The sequence below is a fragment of the Populus euphratica genome, unplaced genomic scaffold (assembly GCF_000495115.2).
Source record: "Populus euphratica unplaced genomic scaffold, PopEup_1.0 scaffold75.1, whole genome shotgun sequence".
Taxonomy (NCBI): domain Eukaryota; kingdom Viridiplantae; phylum Streptophyta; class Magnoliopsida; order Malpighiales; family Salicaceae; genus Populus; species Populus euphratica.
The window spans coordinates 1,394,147-1,408,709 of NW_011499866.1; the positions used below are offsets into that span (position 1 = coordinate 1,394,147).

General features: G+C 29.2%; 2 protein-coding genes across 2 annotated transcripts; both read right to left on the reverse strand.

The window, feature by feature from the left end:
• Nucleotides 1-4,470: 4,470 nt before the first annotated feature.
• LOC105126201 (putative expansin-A17) lies at nt 4,471-5,740 on the reverse strand. Its single transcript, XM_011026989.1, has 3 exons — nt 5,546-5,740; nt 5,091-5,412; nt 4,471-4,988 (listed from the first exon to the last, which is right to left on the reverse strand). The coding sequence occupies exons 1-3, from the start codon at nt 5,685-5,687 to the stop codon at nt 4,679-4,681; spliced, it is 774 nt and encodes a 257-aa protein (XP_011025291.1). The 5' UTR covers nt 5,688-5,740; the 3' UTR covers nt 4,471-4,678.
• A 3,173-nt stretch (nt 5,741-8,913) lies between these two features.
• Nucleotides 8,914-12,133, reverse strand: LOC105126202 (uncharacterized). Its single transcript, XM_011026990.1, has 5 exons — nt 12,098-12,133; nt 11,102-11,158; nt 10,857-11,009; nt 9,523-9,587; nt 8,914-9,436 (listed from the first exon to the last, which is right to left on the reverse strand). Exons 2-5 carry the CDS (start codon nt 11,135-11,137, stop codon nt 9,271-9,273), a joined length of 420 nt encoding a protein of 139 aa, XP_011025292.1. The 5' UTR covers nt 11,138-11,158; nt 12,098-12,133; the 3' UTR covers nt 8,914-9,270.
• Between the last annotated feature and the right edge of the window lie 2,430 nt (nt 12,134-14,563).

The following is a 14,563-nucleotide window of genomic DNA, read 5'->3' on the forward strand; positions in this document are numbered from 1 at the left end:
CAACATAGTTTTTTAAATAAGGAATTGAGACAACTAAAATAAATATTTATAATAAATTTTATTCACTAAAAACTCAGGATTGAATAATTTGAACCCCAAATCTAAATTGTAATATATTTTCACCTAAAAATATAATAAAAATCTCAATAATTACATTTTTAACTTCAAAAATAGCTTCTATTCAATCTAAATATAAAATCAAATTGAATCAAGAAAAACTTTAAGAATTATGATGTTTTTTCTTCTTTGCATGATTAAAGGTCTAAACAAGTTTGATTGAACTTTGTTAGACATTAATATAAAATTAATTATTCTTAAGATTTTACTTAACAATTTAAATTTTTAAGTTAATAAGGTTTTTTGATATGGTACTATAGCTTTGTTATCAAATGGTTATGAGTTCAAATCTCATCACCTCCGTTCTAATTAACAATAACTAAACACAAATTAGTCTAGACACAAAAGAATGTGTTATAGATTAACATAAAATTATTTTTAAAATCTCACCTAACAACTTAAACTTAAGTTAAAATGATTGATTTATATAGTTTTTCAACATAATATTAGAACTTTATTAATTAATCAATTATAAATTTAAATTTTATAACCCTCATTCTATTAAATAAAAAGTGAGTATAAGGCTGTATGAGTTTCAAATCCAAAAAATATTTGAAAGAATATATTTGAAAGAATATATTAAGAAGAAATATAAATTTAAGGTTCGTTTATCTCCGAGATTAATCCATTGACACCAGATTGTCTAGTTGTATGAAATCATTCTCTCTCCTCTTCATTTCTAACAACTTCCTCTCTCCAATCTTAACTTTAAGTAATTAAAATATTATAAAAATAAAAATAAAGATTTAAAGCTGAAATGTCAACACTAAAGAACTACAAGGATAAAAGTGTATTTGTCTTTTTCTGAACTCAGGAACAATCAAATTTGCATTGCAGAAGAGCAATACAGTCCATAATAACGCAACGAGAGAAGTTCCAGAAACCAAACAGTGAACTCCTAGTTTACTTTTCCATCATTCTCAATTTTGTTGAGCATTGGTTATCGGTGCTCAAGAAACCGCATTCCAATTTATAATAAATCAATTTTTTAGTTTAGAATTGTTTTTAGGATATTGTTTGAAATTATAAATGAAATTTAATTACTAAAAATTACCAAAAATAAATTAAGCATGAGATCTTTTGATTTGTTACAGTAATTTCTTTTGAAATTGACATTAAAAACAACATTTTAACTGCAAAAGAGATGGCAGAGGGTAAGCACAGTGAACCCACGCTTGGAACTGAAGATAAAATTTAAAATGTCTCTGAAATAAGTTCTTGATTTTCCCCCTTAAATAGAACAATCATCAAAATATAGTCCACGTACGAGAGCAATTAACAATTTGCAGACTTTTTAAAACAAATATACAAAAATTCCTAAGTTAAAAGGGCCAGCATCATTCTCATCTTTTACTTAGAATGAAAAAAAATTCTCTGCCACCAAATTTATTTGGTACTGATTGAGTTTATTCTAAGATTTGAGCCGTACAGGGGTATTTTCAAATCAGGTTGTATATTTATGAGAGCGTAGTAACGATTGTTTTTTAAATATTTTTTATTTGAAAATATATTAAAATAATATTTATTTTTATTTTTTAAAAATTATTTTTGATTATTAATTTAAAATAAAAAATAAAATTTTTTAATTTTTTTAAAAAATACTTTCAAAAAACAAAAACAAATCAAACATAAATAATTAAGGCTATCTAGCTCAGTTCAATGCTCCAAACGCTCCTATAGGTAGACTGAAAAATTCACATATAAATGGTAAAAACAATATAAGGATAGTAGTTAAAAAACACTAAATAAATATAATAGTTCTTACAATAAACAAAAAATTATTTCAGGGAAAAATAATTAAAATTGTTAATTAATTTTTTTTACAAGTATTCTAATTATAGTAGGTTATTAATTGAATTTAAATTATATATAAAATTCATTTAAATTCAACTGGTGATTTGATTTGAAAAAAGCTGTAAATTAAAAAATATATATATACAATAATGCAAAACATAAGTGAGAAGATGTGAGTGCTCAAGCACCTGCTATCAAATACCAAAGATTATGTCTTGTTTTATTTAATATTTTCTCTCGTATATGAATTAATCTCTCAAACAATCTCGGGTAGTAATAAGAATTCCGAAAGTCGCAAATGAGGTTCTGGCCTAGTGGTGGAAGGGACTTGTCCCCTTCCTCCGTACCTGGGTTCGAATCTCACCATGCACGCCTGTCACTCTCGCGGTACCGTACTTGCTCACTGGACTTGCAGGATGTTCAGTGGACCGTGTGGATTAGTCGTGGTGCGCGTAAACTGACCCGGACCCCCCCCGTAAATCAAAAAAAAAAAAAAAGAATTCCGAAAGTCTAGCTTCCCTTTTATTTGAAATATCGTTTAACATGATCTCGGCCAATTATTCGAAAAATTGCGATAAGAAGATAAAGATATATCGTGGTATTATAGTGACAGTTTTTCCTTATTAAATTTATATCATTTCTAGTTAATTGTAACAAGAAAAAAAATATTAATTTATTACTTTGATAGAAATTGTTTTTTAATTTTTAATATAACCAATCAAAACCTTCTAAAAATATATAAAAAATAATTTTAAATTTTAAAAAATAGAGCACCGGCAACCACGTTGTAGAATCCGTGGTACGTTCATTTTTCCAGTACAGTTAGCTCGACGAGCAAAAGGAGACAACGAACACCTAACAGATGATTGAGGATTCTTGACTAAAATATTGAAAGTCAAATCAATAAAAAAAATTAAGATATGAATTATTTATAATTGATAATAAATATTCATAGAATATGCGTGTACAATTGTTCTCTGATCACGAGTCATACCTAGTTAGGGTGTCGCATATCACGGCATGTCTTCGGGGTAAGTTCAGGTACGTTTTGGCATCCAACATGTTCTGTGTGGATCAACCCAGTTTTTCTCGCCTAGTCTTGTATCTCCCTCGAACCACGCTGCTGAGGTGCTCATTACTCCAATTCGGCGGCTATTAAAATTAAAAATTAAAAAAACGCTGTATCTCTGGATAAAAAAAAAATTGTAGGCGAAAATAGTGTTTTTACTTTTTTTTGCTCTTCGAACAAAATAAATAAATATATTAGGCTAACTTCTTAGGGTAAAACGATTTACATAAGGAAATTCACCATTTTAAGATTAACTAATTTTTGAATACTAAATAACTTAAATAAATTTAAAAATAAAATTTATAAACCTTGTATAGATAAACTTTTTCGTATTTTATACTTTTATTCACAGAAAGATGACATACTTACCACTGAAATAGAAAATTCTTTAACTAAAAAAGCATAATAATTACCCTTGGAAGGAAATATCTATGCCTTTGGACAGAGGGCATTTTCTTCATTACATTATGATTTTTTTGTTATTATTAGCTATAATAAGAAATAATTTGATATTTTTATATTATAAAATATTAATTTAAATAAAAAATAGTCGACATGCTCGCATCAACCGCTCTACCATATTAAAGCGGCATGTGTGGTTGATTATTATGGCTAAAAATATCCTTCTACAATGGTATTTGAATCATCTTAATAGTCTCTTTTTTATTCGATAAAGCATGTAGTGAACAAATTTTTGGTCCGGTGCTAATCATTTTTTTTTCTTTTAAATTTGATCCTTATTTTTTTATTACTATTTATTTTATTTGAATTAGTTTATAAAATTATACTTGTTTTTAATTTTATTTTTCTTTGATTTTTTCATCTATTAGAATTGGTCCTTATTTTTTTATTACTAGTTGTTTTTATTTTATATTGATTTTTTTCCGATCACCCCCACTTTATTTTTTTTCTTTCATCTTGGTTCTTTCTATTGTTAATTTTTTTATACTTTCATAATTTTTTTTTAAATTGATATATTTTTTTTAAATTTCATCCTTCAATATTAAATTATTGATTTATATATGATTTTTTACTAATTTTTAAAATAAATATCAGGTGTTTTTATTTGTTATTTCTTTTTAGATCCTACATTTTTTTTTATCAAAATCCTTTATTAATTAAAATGAATTAATTAAATATAAATGGTGGTGTGCTAGTGTTCACAATGAAATAACTATAAGTTCTTGAAGGATTTTTTTTTTCTGAGATATTGGCTGTTTATTATGGTTAATTATGACTAATTTTTATTTATTTATTATCATTGATTTTTTTTAGATGATATTGTTAAATTAGTTAAATTTACTAAATTCAATCAAGTTAATAATTAGAATCTTGGATTTTTTATATTTTATTTTAAAAAATACTATGACTTTGACATTCTTTTATGTTAAAAAAAAATTAGTTCGCGTAATACTTAGAAGAGGTAACATAAATAAAGGTATGAGAAGAGTGGAAATGTTTATAATAATGCACGAAGCAGACCATTGCGCTTACACAAGTTTCTCCCCTTTCTCGGTGGGCTTAATCGTAAAATGCCAAGCCACGCCCAAGATGGTTTTTAATATAGACGTCCTAAAATACAGTGGACAAACCATAAAAAACAAATAGCACCATAACAAATTAAAGACGACAAGTTGCAAAGGGGAATAGGCACACTATCGGGAACTTTTGCAGCTATCCTGTGCATGATTTTTAGAATTAGAACTGAACATTGCTTTTGAAGGACTGCCCAAATACCCAATTGGAGGGTGCCACGTTGAGTGCTGTTCTGGTCTTCCCATTGCTGGTTTGGATTTTGAAGGACAAGCTCTGACCATTTAGATAGCTCAGGCTCTGCCAATTGGATCCCCAGTTTCTTGACATGGCTTCCCATTGGTTAGATTTAGACCCTTTGATCCATACCCGAGAGATATCTCCAGCTCCACCGACATTGGATATAAGCACCAGCTCAAAGTAGTCCCTTCCATTGATGGTAAATCTGATGCCTCCACTTCTTTTGCAGCCAACCCTGATGATGCACCAAGATTAATAAAACACGAAAACACATAATTCCAAAATTTCATGTCAAGAGACTCGGAATGGAAGGTGTTAAGTATTAAGAAGAACATACTTTCTGTAGAGGATAGGTACAATTCCAGCTCTGTACTTGGCAATGGTCTCGAAAGCAGGCTGAGACATGTCGAAATGTGGCCGAGGAGGGTTGCACCAGCCGCCATTGTCATTAGGGAGGTTATAATTTGGTGGGCAGAAATTAGTAGCAGTGATGGTAATATATTTACCCCTTAGACACCACTGAGGAACCTTCCTTGAATCACAGATTATCTGATAGCACCCGCCACATGACTTGCCATCATTGAACAAAGCCGTGCTCAGTGCCGCAGTTTTTATTCCATAGCCATCGTTGTAAAGGTTTCCATATCCACAGGCACCACCTAAATGGGCATCATTAACTCAAAACAGTCAGCGCTTTTTTGAACAACTGTATCATCACATGTTGCCCCGCAATACTTAATTTCCCTTGGAGTACATAGAAAGAGAGAATATTGAAAGTAAAGAAGCACTTACCCATTGTACCAGAAGCATCACCTCCCCCATAGAAAGTTGCATGGGCTTGTTGCCAAGCCGCAGAGGCTGAGTACTGAAACTGTGTGCAGCATATACCTAGGAACAAAAATACTGCACAGCTGAGAACAGAAAGGCTTGCCATAATATTATCTGTTCTCCAAGACAATGAAGGCTGGTTTATTTGCTATTGCTAGAGCTGGCTAGCTAGTTTAATTTGATAAAGAAGATAGCAAACTCGGCAACTATTTATAATCACTACTTACATTCTGTCGGCTCATTAAAATATCATTCAAGCAATGTGAAAAGGGGAGGAAATTGATTGCAACCATGTTGTCTGAGCGCAATATATTCCATAATCATTGAAAGGCAACAAGGGCGGTATTAGGCAATATCTCTATAAGCTTGAATTAATAAGTGAGTCTAGAATACTGTAAATTAATGTGTTTTTTTTCAGAGTCATTTTGATTATCTAGATGTGCAATACGTACAATCATGATATTATTTTTAAGTCTCTTGTATTATCACCGAACTAGTTTAAATATCAAAGTGAGCTCCAATTTAAAAATAAAAAAAAAAAGACAAAAAAGAGAGGTTAGGTGGTATCGATCTTCCCTATAACTTAGATCAAAGACAAGCTATCCACTCTCTAAGAAATTGACTTCTTCCAATGTTACTTCAAGATGCCTGTAAAGAACTTTTCTCTTGCATTTCCAATCATACTCCAAATTAACTAGAGTTTACGGCAATATCCATCATAATTATAATTAAATCAGGAATGTATAATTTTTCATAAATATATACATGCTGTTGTCACCTGAAACATGCATAAGCAAAGCAAAGAATTGATAAATGTTGAAGAAACATCTCAATTTAATAGTTTATACTATTAGATAAAATTTTAAAATATAATTTATATTATTTTTTAACATAATAAAAGCTTTTTGAACCTTAAACTTGAATAAATCTATATTATTTTATGTTTAATTTTTATCAAATAAATAGAGATAGTGAAATATAAACTCGTGACTACTTCATCATTAAAACTTTAATATTATATTAGAAAATTATCATAATCTAATAACTTAAATTAATAAATAAAGTAATATAATTTATATTATTCTCTAATAATAACATATCCCACATGCTATATCAATTCAAATTCTTAAAATAAAAAAATCATCTTAATTTTAAATTTTAAATTAACAAATATAATTTTCACTATTTTTTAATAATAAAGTATCAATTCAGATTATTGGGATGTGGACAATTCCAAAACCAGAACAAAAAGTTTGCTAGCAGTAGCTTGTAAGATTCGTGGTACGTTATAGTACAGTTGACGTGCCAATCACCAAGCAGCCAATAAACAATTGCAAGAGCGTTTTTTTATAGGTAACGCCAACTACATATAGTCTGCAACTAGACAACAGAACATTTCCATAACTAACGCCTAGCAAGGGTATGAATTGAAGGCCACAACTAAACTACTCAAAGTCAAATCGATGAAAAAGCATCAAATGTAACTTACAAATAATAATTTTCTTTTGTGCTCGCAACTGTACATGCAACCACTAGGTATATTTAAGAGCTATTATGACTTGTTATCAAGAAATAAACACATTTATGGAAGAAATTTAGGATAAAATACAAGTCAATTATATATATATGTACGCATGGTTATCCTGGTGGTGATGACAAGCTAGGGTACCGTTTATCTTGGCATGTCTTGGGGGGATGTTCACGTTCATGGCACATGGGTGATGACATCGCTAGTGAGCTCACACAACCAACCAATAAATGATTCACACATGGGATCATATTGTTTATTTGAAATGTGAAGCAATAGAATATTTTGTGTTAACTTATTCATGCCAAGGCCTCGGCTTAACTCTTGCTCGTCATATGTGCCCAAATGAATGATTTATAACCATCAATAACAAAAACCATGAAAGATATCAGGTTAATTCAGTGGAGGTTAATCAATAGTGTTTAATATTGTAATATTAATTATTTTTTAAAGTATTTTTTATTTGAAAATATATTAAAATATTTTTTTTAATATCAACATATTAAAATAATATAGAAATATTAAAAATATTTAAATAAAAAAAATTTAAATTTTACAAAAACTGTTACATCTGTAACTAACTGATTTTTTTAGATAATATTTAAGAATGAAATGCAAATCTCATTCCTAAATATATTAAAAATAAAATAAAAAATAAAAAAATTATTTTAATATATTTTTAAATAGAAATTATTTGAAATCATTATTTTAAATAAAAAGTTAATGTTGTTCAACTTTGTAATTGGCAGACGAGAAGGAAAAAAAAGGAGAGAAGATTTTATGTACCGTAATAATTATAACATCAAACGTGGTTAATAACTATAACTGACGTAATGCATAAGCTCCAGTACTACAGTAGTACGGCTCGTTGACTTTTATAAAAAAATTTGAAATTCTCTTTCTTCTAGCAAAAAAAATAAAACCAAACCTGGTTTTTCTTCTAACAAAAACATAAAACCAAACCTGGTTTTCCCTTCCTTTTTTTTTAATCAACTGATTTCTGAGAAAATAAAACTAAGTTGAACTATAATTAAGTCTCATTTTCAAAATAGTTATAATCTAAATATATATATTCCTTTTCTCTATGCTATCCTGTGGATATAACGTCGGCGACCGGTGCTACATCAGTTACCACTCATTGATCGGTGGACTAATAGGGCCGCTCAGGCAGACGCTCTTTCAAATTAACGGGCGTAAATGTATTTAAATAGAAACAAATTAGAGCATCATCGAAGTGCTAATTTCTTGGGTAAATGTTGAACAAGCCAGTATGTTGGTTAATCCATTTACATTATACGAAAAACTATAAAATCACCTCTTTTTTTGTATCCCTTCCTAAAACTCAATTTTCATAGATCTAGGAGAGAAGTCTTGTAAACTTCAGCAGTAGCAAGAGTTTAGAAGATAGTCGATACTGTACCTTCTAGTTTGATAACATCTAACACTGAACAGGCAGGTCCCTTGCGTTTGACACCAAAGGAAGATTAAATTCATTTATCATTCTTGATGCACAATGTTCTAGCCAAACCTGTACATTAGAACCTGGCTATCAGTTCCCCTTGCAAAAAATTAAACAGCCATGGGTTAGTCAGCAACATTACATATACTCAGGTTTTAAGGCCATAGAGAAGCACAATGCTAAAAAGAGTAACATTTTAACTTATTTATAAACCAAGTGTTAAAAAATTATATAGTTAATATTTTAGGGCCTTGTATAGTAATTTAAGCTTTTGAGTTCTGATATTTTTTTAAAATGATATTAAAATCTTACGATAATATAAAATCAGTGTAAGTTTTAAATTTAAAGAACTTTGATTGAAGATGTGTTTTTTATGCCAAGCAACCCTATCACACGTAGGTGTAAAGATCCATTCTCTTGCTCTAACGCTTAGCTCAGAAAACATTGTGACTACAAATGAATCTTACTCGATTAAAACTTTTTCAACTCAGCTCAAAATTCTTGAGCACTTTCTCCTACCCTGAACTTTTGCTCCGCTTTAATGTGAACAAACCCATGTGAATTGATCATAACAGCCACGTGTGGCTCTATAGCAACTGTAGTTCCATGTCAAACTACTTCTGAGATATTTTTATACTACGAAAGAAATTTGTGTTATAATGAAATATTAGCTGGAAATGCATTTCAACTGGTATATTTAAATTACGTGGGCTCTTTTTCAGAATTATCTTCAAGAGTCAATGTGAGGATTTTGGAGTACATGTCTAGTATTATGAAGAACACCACTTGCTTCTTCATTTGATAGGCGTCAAGCAACCGCAGTTCTTCGATTTCCTCCTGCCACTTCTCCATCTCTTCCTCGTGTATCCTTCGGTCACACCATAAAATTTAGAGAACATAGAATAACCATGGCTGCAACAGTATAAATTGCATTTAATATGATTTAGAACTCACATAATCAAGCGTTCTTCAAATTCATTCTTCATTTCCTTGAACATTGTTTTTCCTGATTCCTGCAACTTAACATCACACGTATATCATGTTAGCAAGCAGAAAATCTTCCTAGCCTTATAATGTCAATGAAAATTACACTTCCAACATATATAATTTGTCACCTCCTCTTAGTTCATGGTTTTTTCAAAAGACGAGCAAAAAATGGGAGATATTTTACATGCAGGATTTCGTGGATGACACACTTCATATAAAATATTCTTAAAATAAGAAGACAAAAAAATAAAAGAATTGAACTCTAACTACCATTTGGGTGAAGTGTTCGATCTTGTCAAAAATGTGAGCAATTTTAAGTTCCATCTCTGCAGATCCCACAATGTTCGTCTCAGTTTCGTCCTTCTCTAATTTCCTATTAACGTATCTCTTATTTACCTAGAGGAATTAACATCACAAGTACATCATGTTAGCAAGCAGAAAACGTTCCTAGCCTTATAATGTCAATGAAAATTCACCGTTCATGGTTTTTTCAAAACATTTATGTAACATCATAACATCACTTATAACAGATACACTAAAGTCAGCTGTAATATTTATTATGATAGTTAGTAGTTGTTTGGAATTTGTTGATTGCTACCGAGGCTTTCATTTCTTCTATAAATAAAAACAAAGACAGCGTAAGAGAGCAGAGGAAGACAGTGCAACTGTGAAATTAAAAAGGAGCAGATTTGAGAGAAGTATCAAGTATAAGAGTGAAATACTGAGTTTTGGAATTGTACTAAGGTTGAGTTGAGTATTTGTATCATTCCTTCAATAACATATAATCTGATGCCTCCATGGACGTACCTAGTTTTGAAGAAGTGTTTGTTTTCGTACCAGCATGCACATCAATATTTTACATGCAGGATTTCATGGATAACACTTCATACAAAATATTCTTAAAATAAGAAGACGAAAAAAAGAGAATTGAACTCTAACTACCATTTGGGAGAAGTGTTCGATCTTTTCAAAAATGTGAGCAATTTTAAGTTCCATCTCTGCAGATCCCACAATATTCGCCTCAGTTTCATCCTTCTATAATTTCCTATTAACGTGTCTCTTATTTACCAACATGAATTAACATCACAAGTATATCATGTTAGCAAGCAGAAAAAGTTCCTAGCCTTATAAAGTCAATGAAAAGGACATTTCCAACGTATATAATTTGCCACCTCCTCTTGGTTCATGGTTTCTTCCAAAGACGAGCAAAAAATGGGAGATATTTTACATGTAGGATTTCATGGACGCCATTTCATACAAAATATTCTTAAAATAAGAAGACGAAAAAAAGAGCATTGAACTCGAACTACCATCTGGGTGAAGTGTTCGATCTTTCCAAAAATGTGAGCAATTTTAAGTTCCATCTCTTCAGATCCCACAATGTTTGTCTCAGTTTCGTCCTTCTCTACAATCTCTAGAGTTGTTCCATCTATGACCTCTTGTTCGTTCACCTCCTTTTGAATAATATAACAATCATACACTGCTACGAAAAAAAATACAAATTGTCCATTAAAATTGAGGGAAAATGAAGGGTAAACAGTCATACAGCATGCCTCAAACGCTTCCTTGCTTCACCTTCCATCTCAGTTGTTGCTAGTCAAAGCTGCAGAAAGCAAGAAAATCATGACATTGCCTCAGTTCTCAATTAATAGTTAAATTGAAAGAATTACAAAAGATCTCATAAACAGGAAAAATAAAAGGATTGGATACGTTACAAAAATTGGAGGTCATAGAAAATGTCAGTATCTGTTCATGAGCAAAATTGGAAGAATATTTGCTACTTGTTGATGACACCTTTAAATAATTTGCTTCCTGCAGCAAATAGCAGGGGTGAAGTTCCGGATTTCAACAGAAGTTCACAACGGGTAGAAAGAAAAAGGAACACAAGGATCATCAATCTTGAAATCAATCACATGAAGCCGATAAGATCAACAACTAAACACTATTTAAACATGATCCAGGCAGAAAGAACGATGGCATATGCATTTTACAAGTCTTACCATAAAAAAAAACAAGAAGAAGATGAAGAAAAAAATCAACCAGGATTAAATAATTACAGAAATTAAAGTGTCCTTTATTTCAATAAAACTTACAAGCATCAAATTACCAATACCAGAGGAGGTATAGCATCTTCCAACGAGTCCTTGATTCACAAAAATCCTCTAAACAAAAGTCAACATTTCTAATTCAAGCTAAACGCAGCTATATTCACAGTAATTGGTATAATTATCCGAAAACTTGCGGTTATGTCTCTTCTGATCAGTAGATAATTAAAGGAGGAGATATTTAAAATGCGAGTCAATTCCTTGAAGCAGAAATGGTAAACAAAACCCTAAATTATTCAGAACTTGGAAGTAATATCAGCAATTTATGATAACAAACAAGTTTTTATCTATGTATTGTTCTGATCGAGAGAGGAGAATACTTAGATCTACGATTGATCTCGAACGTCGTGAAGCTAAAACAAGATCGGATCATCTACGGACAAAAAAACAAAACACAAATTAGCGTTCATTGATTGTAATAAGCATAGCCCGATTACCTTCAGTAGAATCGCAGCTCAGATGCCAGCGATGGAGGATACGCAGAGAGGGAGAGATTTGTGATTGTTGGAAAAGTGAAGCTGTTTGGATGAATAGCCCCGGTTTCTTTTTGAAAACTTGGAACAAGTTGCGATGCGCGGGAATTATATTTGCCGCTACCGTCGGGGTAGAACTCGGGATAAAACGACGACGTTTAAAATGCTTTTAATTTCTTTTCCGTCTTTCACTTTGGTACCACGAGTTTATTATATTTTGACATTTAAATTTTTTTTATGTTTTATTTTGTTTTAAATTAATATATTTTTTATATTGTCAAGTTATTTTAATGTATTAAAATTAATTTTTAAAAAATAAAAAATATTGTTTTAATATATTTTAGAATAAAAAACACTTTAAAAATTAACCACAATCACACTTTTAAACATGTTTAATTTATTTTTTATAATTTATCATAATAAATTAATTATTTCATATAAAAAATAATAAATATTCTTTTGCTTAATATTAACCATGATTGATTTAATAATATTTTACTCTAAAAACATATCTTCTTTTCTCCTCAATATTTATATTTCATTTACCTTTCTCCCTTCTATTTCTTAAAAAGAAAAATTCAAAAATAATATAAAGGGTACAAAAATAATTGACTTATAAATAGATTTAAAAACATGAAGATTAAATATATAGTTTTAAAAATCATGATGAAAATACTCCTAAAATAAAATTTAATTATTACTTTATCACTTGGTTGAAGCAGTTTCATCTAAAAATAAAAGCAAAATAAATTTTTAATTGAAAATATTTATAGATATAGTTAGTTAGATTTGAATTCATAATTATATCCAAATTAACTTTTAATATTTTAAAAATTTATAAACATGAACAATTTATTTTTTTCAGTCTTAAGTAAGTTGAATATATCTATTATAGCAAAAAAAATTATGGATATTATAAATATAAATATCAATGTGTTGGATTTATATTGCTAATTTCATGAGTTAAACTTAATTAAAAGTAAGATTTAGGTTTAATAAATTATTCTAAAGAACATATTATAATAAGTTGTGACAAATAATTTAGACTTAATATATTAATCAAGTTAATTAACTAAAATGAAAGAATCAATTGAAAAAAAAAACATATAATAATAAATTAAGTTTGTTATCATAGGATATAAGTTAAACTAGGCTTATCGAGTTTTAAAAAATTTAACCTATTATATGACCTGTGATATCAATTTTTTAAATTTTTTGATATATTATCATTTATTATATTTATATTATTTGACTTTTATGGGTTAGGTTGGGCAAAATATACAAATATTACAGATATATCAGGTTTTTTTAACACTCCTATTTTTAACTCAAATTTGACCGTCTAATTAAGGATATCATGACACGATTCTAGTAATTAATAAGTTCTTCCTCTTATTGTACGTAACAACATCCCATCATCTGCGAGAAAGTTCAACATCCCATCATCTGCGAGAAAGAAGAAAACTTTTAATTCTTTGAAATTTCAGTTTTATAACTTTCCTCCTCTTGTACTATTCAGCCACAAATTTTATGCATTTGGATTGCTTATCAATTAACCGCTTCACTACTTGCTCATTCTTCCACAGTTCTTTCCAATTGCAACCTGTTATTAATAGATTTAGAACGAGTTTGTTTTTATATTTTAAAAAAATTAAAATTTTATTATTATTTTCAAATCATTTTAATATAATGATGATAAAAATAAATTTTAAAAATAAAAAATATTATTTTTTTATATATTTATAAATAAAAAATACTTTAAAAAACATTTATAAAATACACTTCCACGAGTTACAAGCCACAACACTAGCTCGACCAATCAATCACTTGGTATGTGCTCGAGGGCTCTCCACATGTAATATCTCTTTAGCCATTGACGCCCCTTTGATTTCACGGGCTGGATGGATTTGATTAAAAGTGCCCACGACAGTCAAAAACAGCTTATTTGAGGACCAAAATGCTTACCTCAACAATAACCTTTAATTTGAACTATAATATTTGATCCAAACATTTTTATTATATTATTATTAATAAGAATATCCAGATCAAATTATAAATACTACAATTAATTTTATAAATTTTAAAATTAATAATTATATAAATATTCAGTAATCTTAAGAGAACTCTAACTTCTAACTATTAAAAAATAAATTAAAAATCTGGCTAGTTAAACTAAAATATAAAAATAATAACAGTTGAATATTCTTAATTTTCTAGAATGGTGCATGGATTAATATTGACATAATAATATTGTGAAAGGAGGACATATAACAAGGATATATTCTTGACCAAATCCTAGTTAGAGAAACTTTTATAGTGGAGTTTAAAGTATTATTTATTTTTGTATTTTAAAAATATTTTTAAAAAATTTAAATTTTTTTATTTTAAATTAATATTTTTTAAATATTTTTAGATTATTTTGATATTAAT

Bases quoted from the DNA above. Each gene is read 5' to 3' on its own strand.
- LOC105126201 (XM_011026989.1), bottom strand. From the start codon at position 5,687: ATGGCAAGCCTTTCTGTTCTCAGCTGTGCAGTATTTTTGTTCCTAGGT. The intron at 5,413-5,545 runs GTAAGTGCTTCT...ATGCCCATTTAG, and splicing joins TGATGCTTCTGGTACAATGG to GTGGTGCCTGTGGATATGGA. The intron at 4,989-5,090 runs GTATGTTCTTCT...GTGCATCATCAG, and splicing joins GTACCTATCCTCTACAGAAA to GGTTGGCTGCAAAAGAAGTG.
- LOC105126202 (XM_011026990.1), bottom strand. From the start codon at position 11,137: ATGGAAGGTGAAGCAAGGAAGCGTTTGAGGCATGCT. The intron at 11,010-11,101 runs GTATGACTGTTT...ATTATTCAAAAG, and splicing joins GGAAGCGTTTGAGGCATGCT to GAGGTGAACGAACAAGAGGT. The intron at 9,588-10,856 runs GTTCAATGCTCT...TGTGATGTTAAG, and splicing joins TCACCCAGATGGTAGTTCGA to TTGCAGGAATCAGGAAAAAC.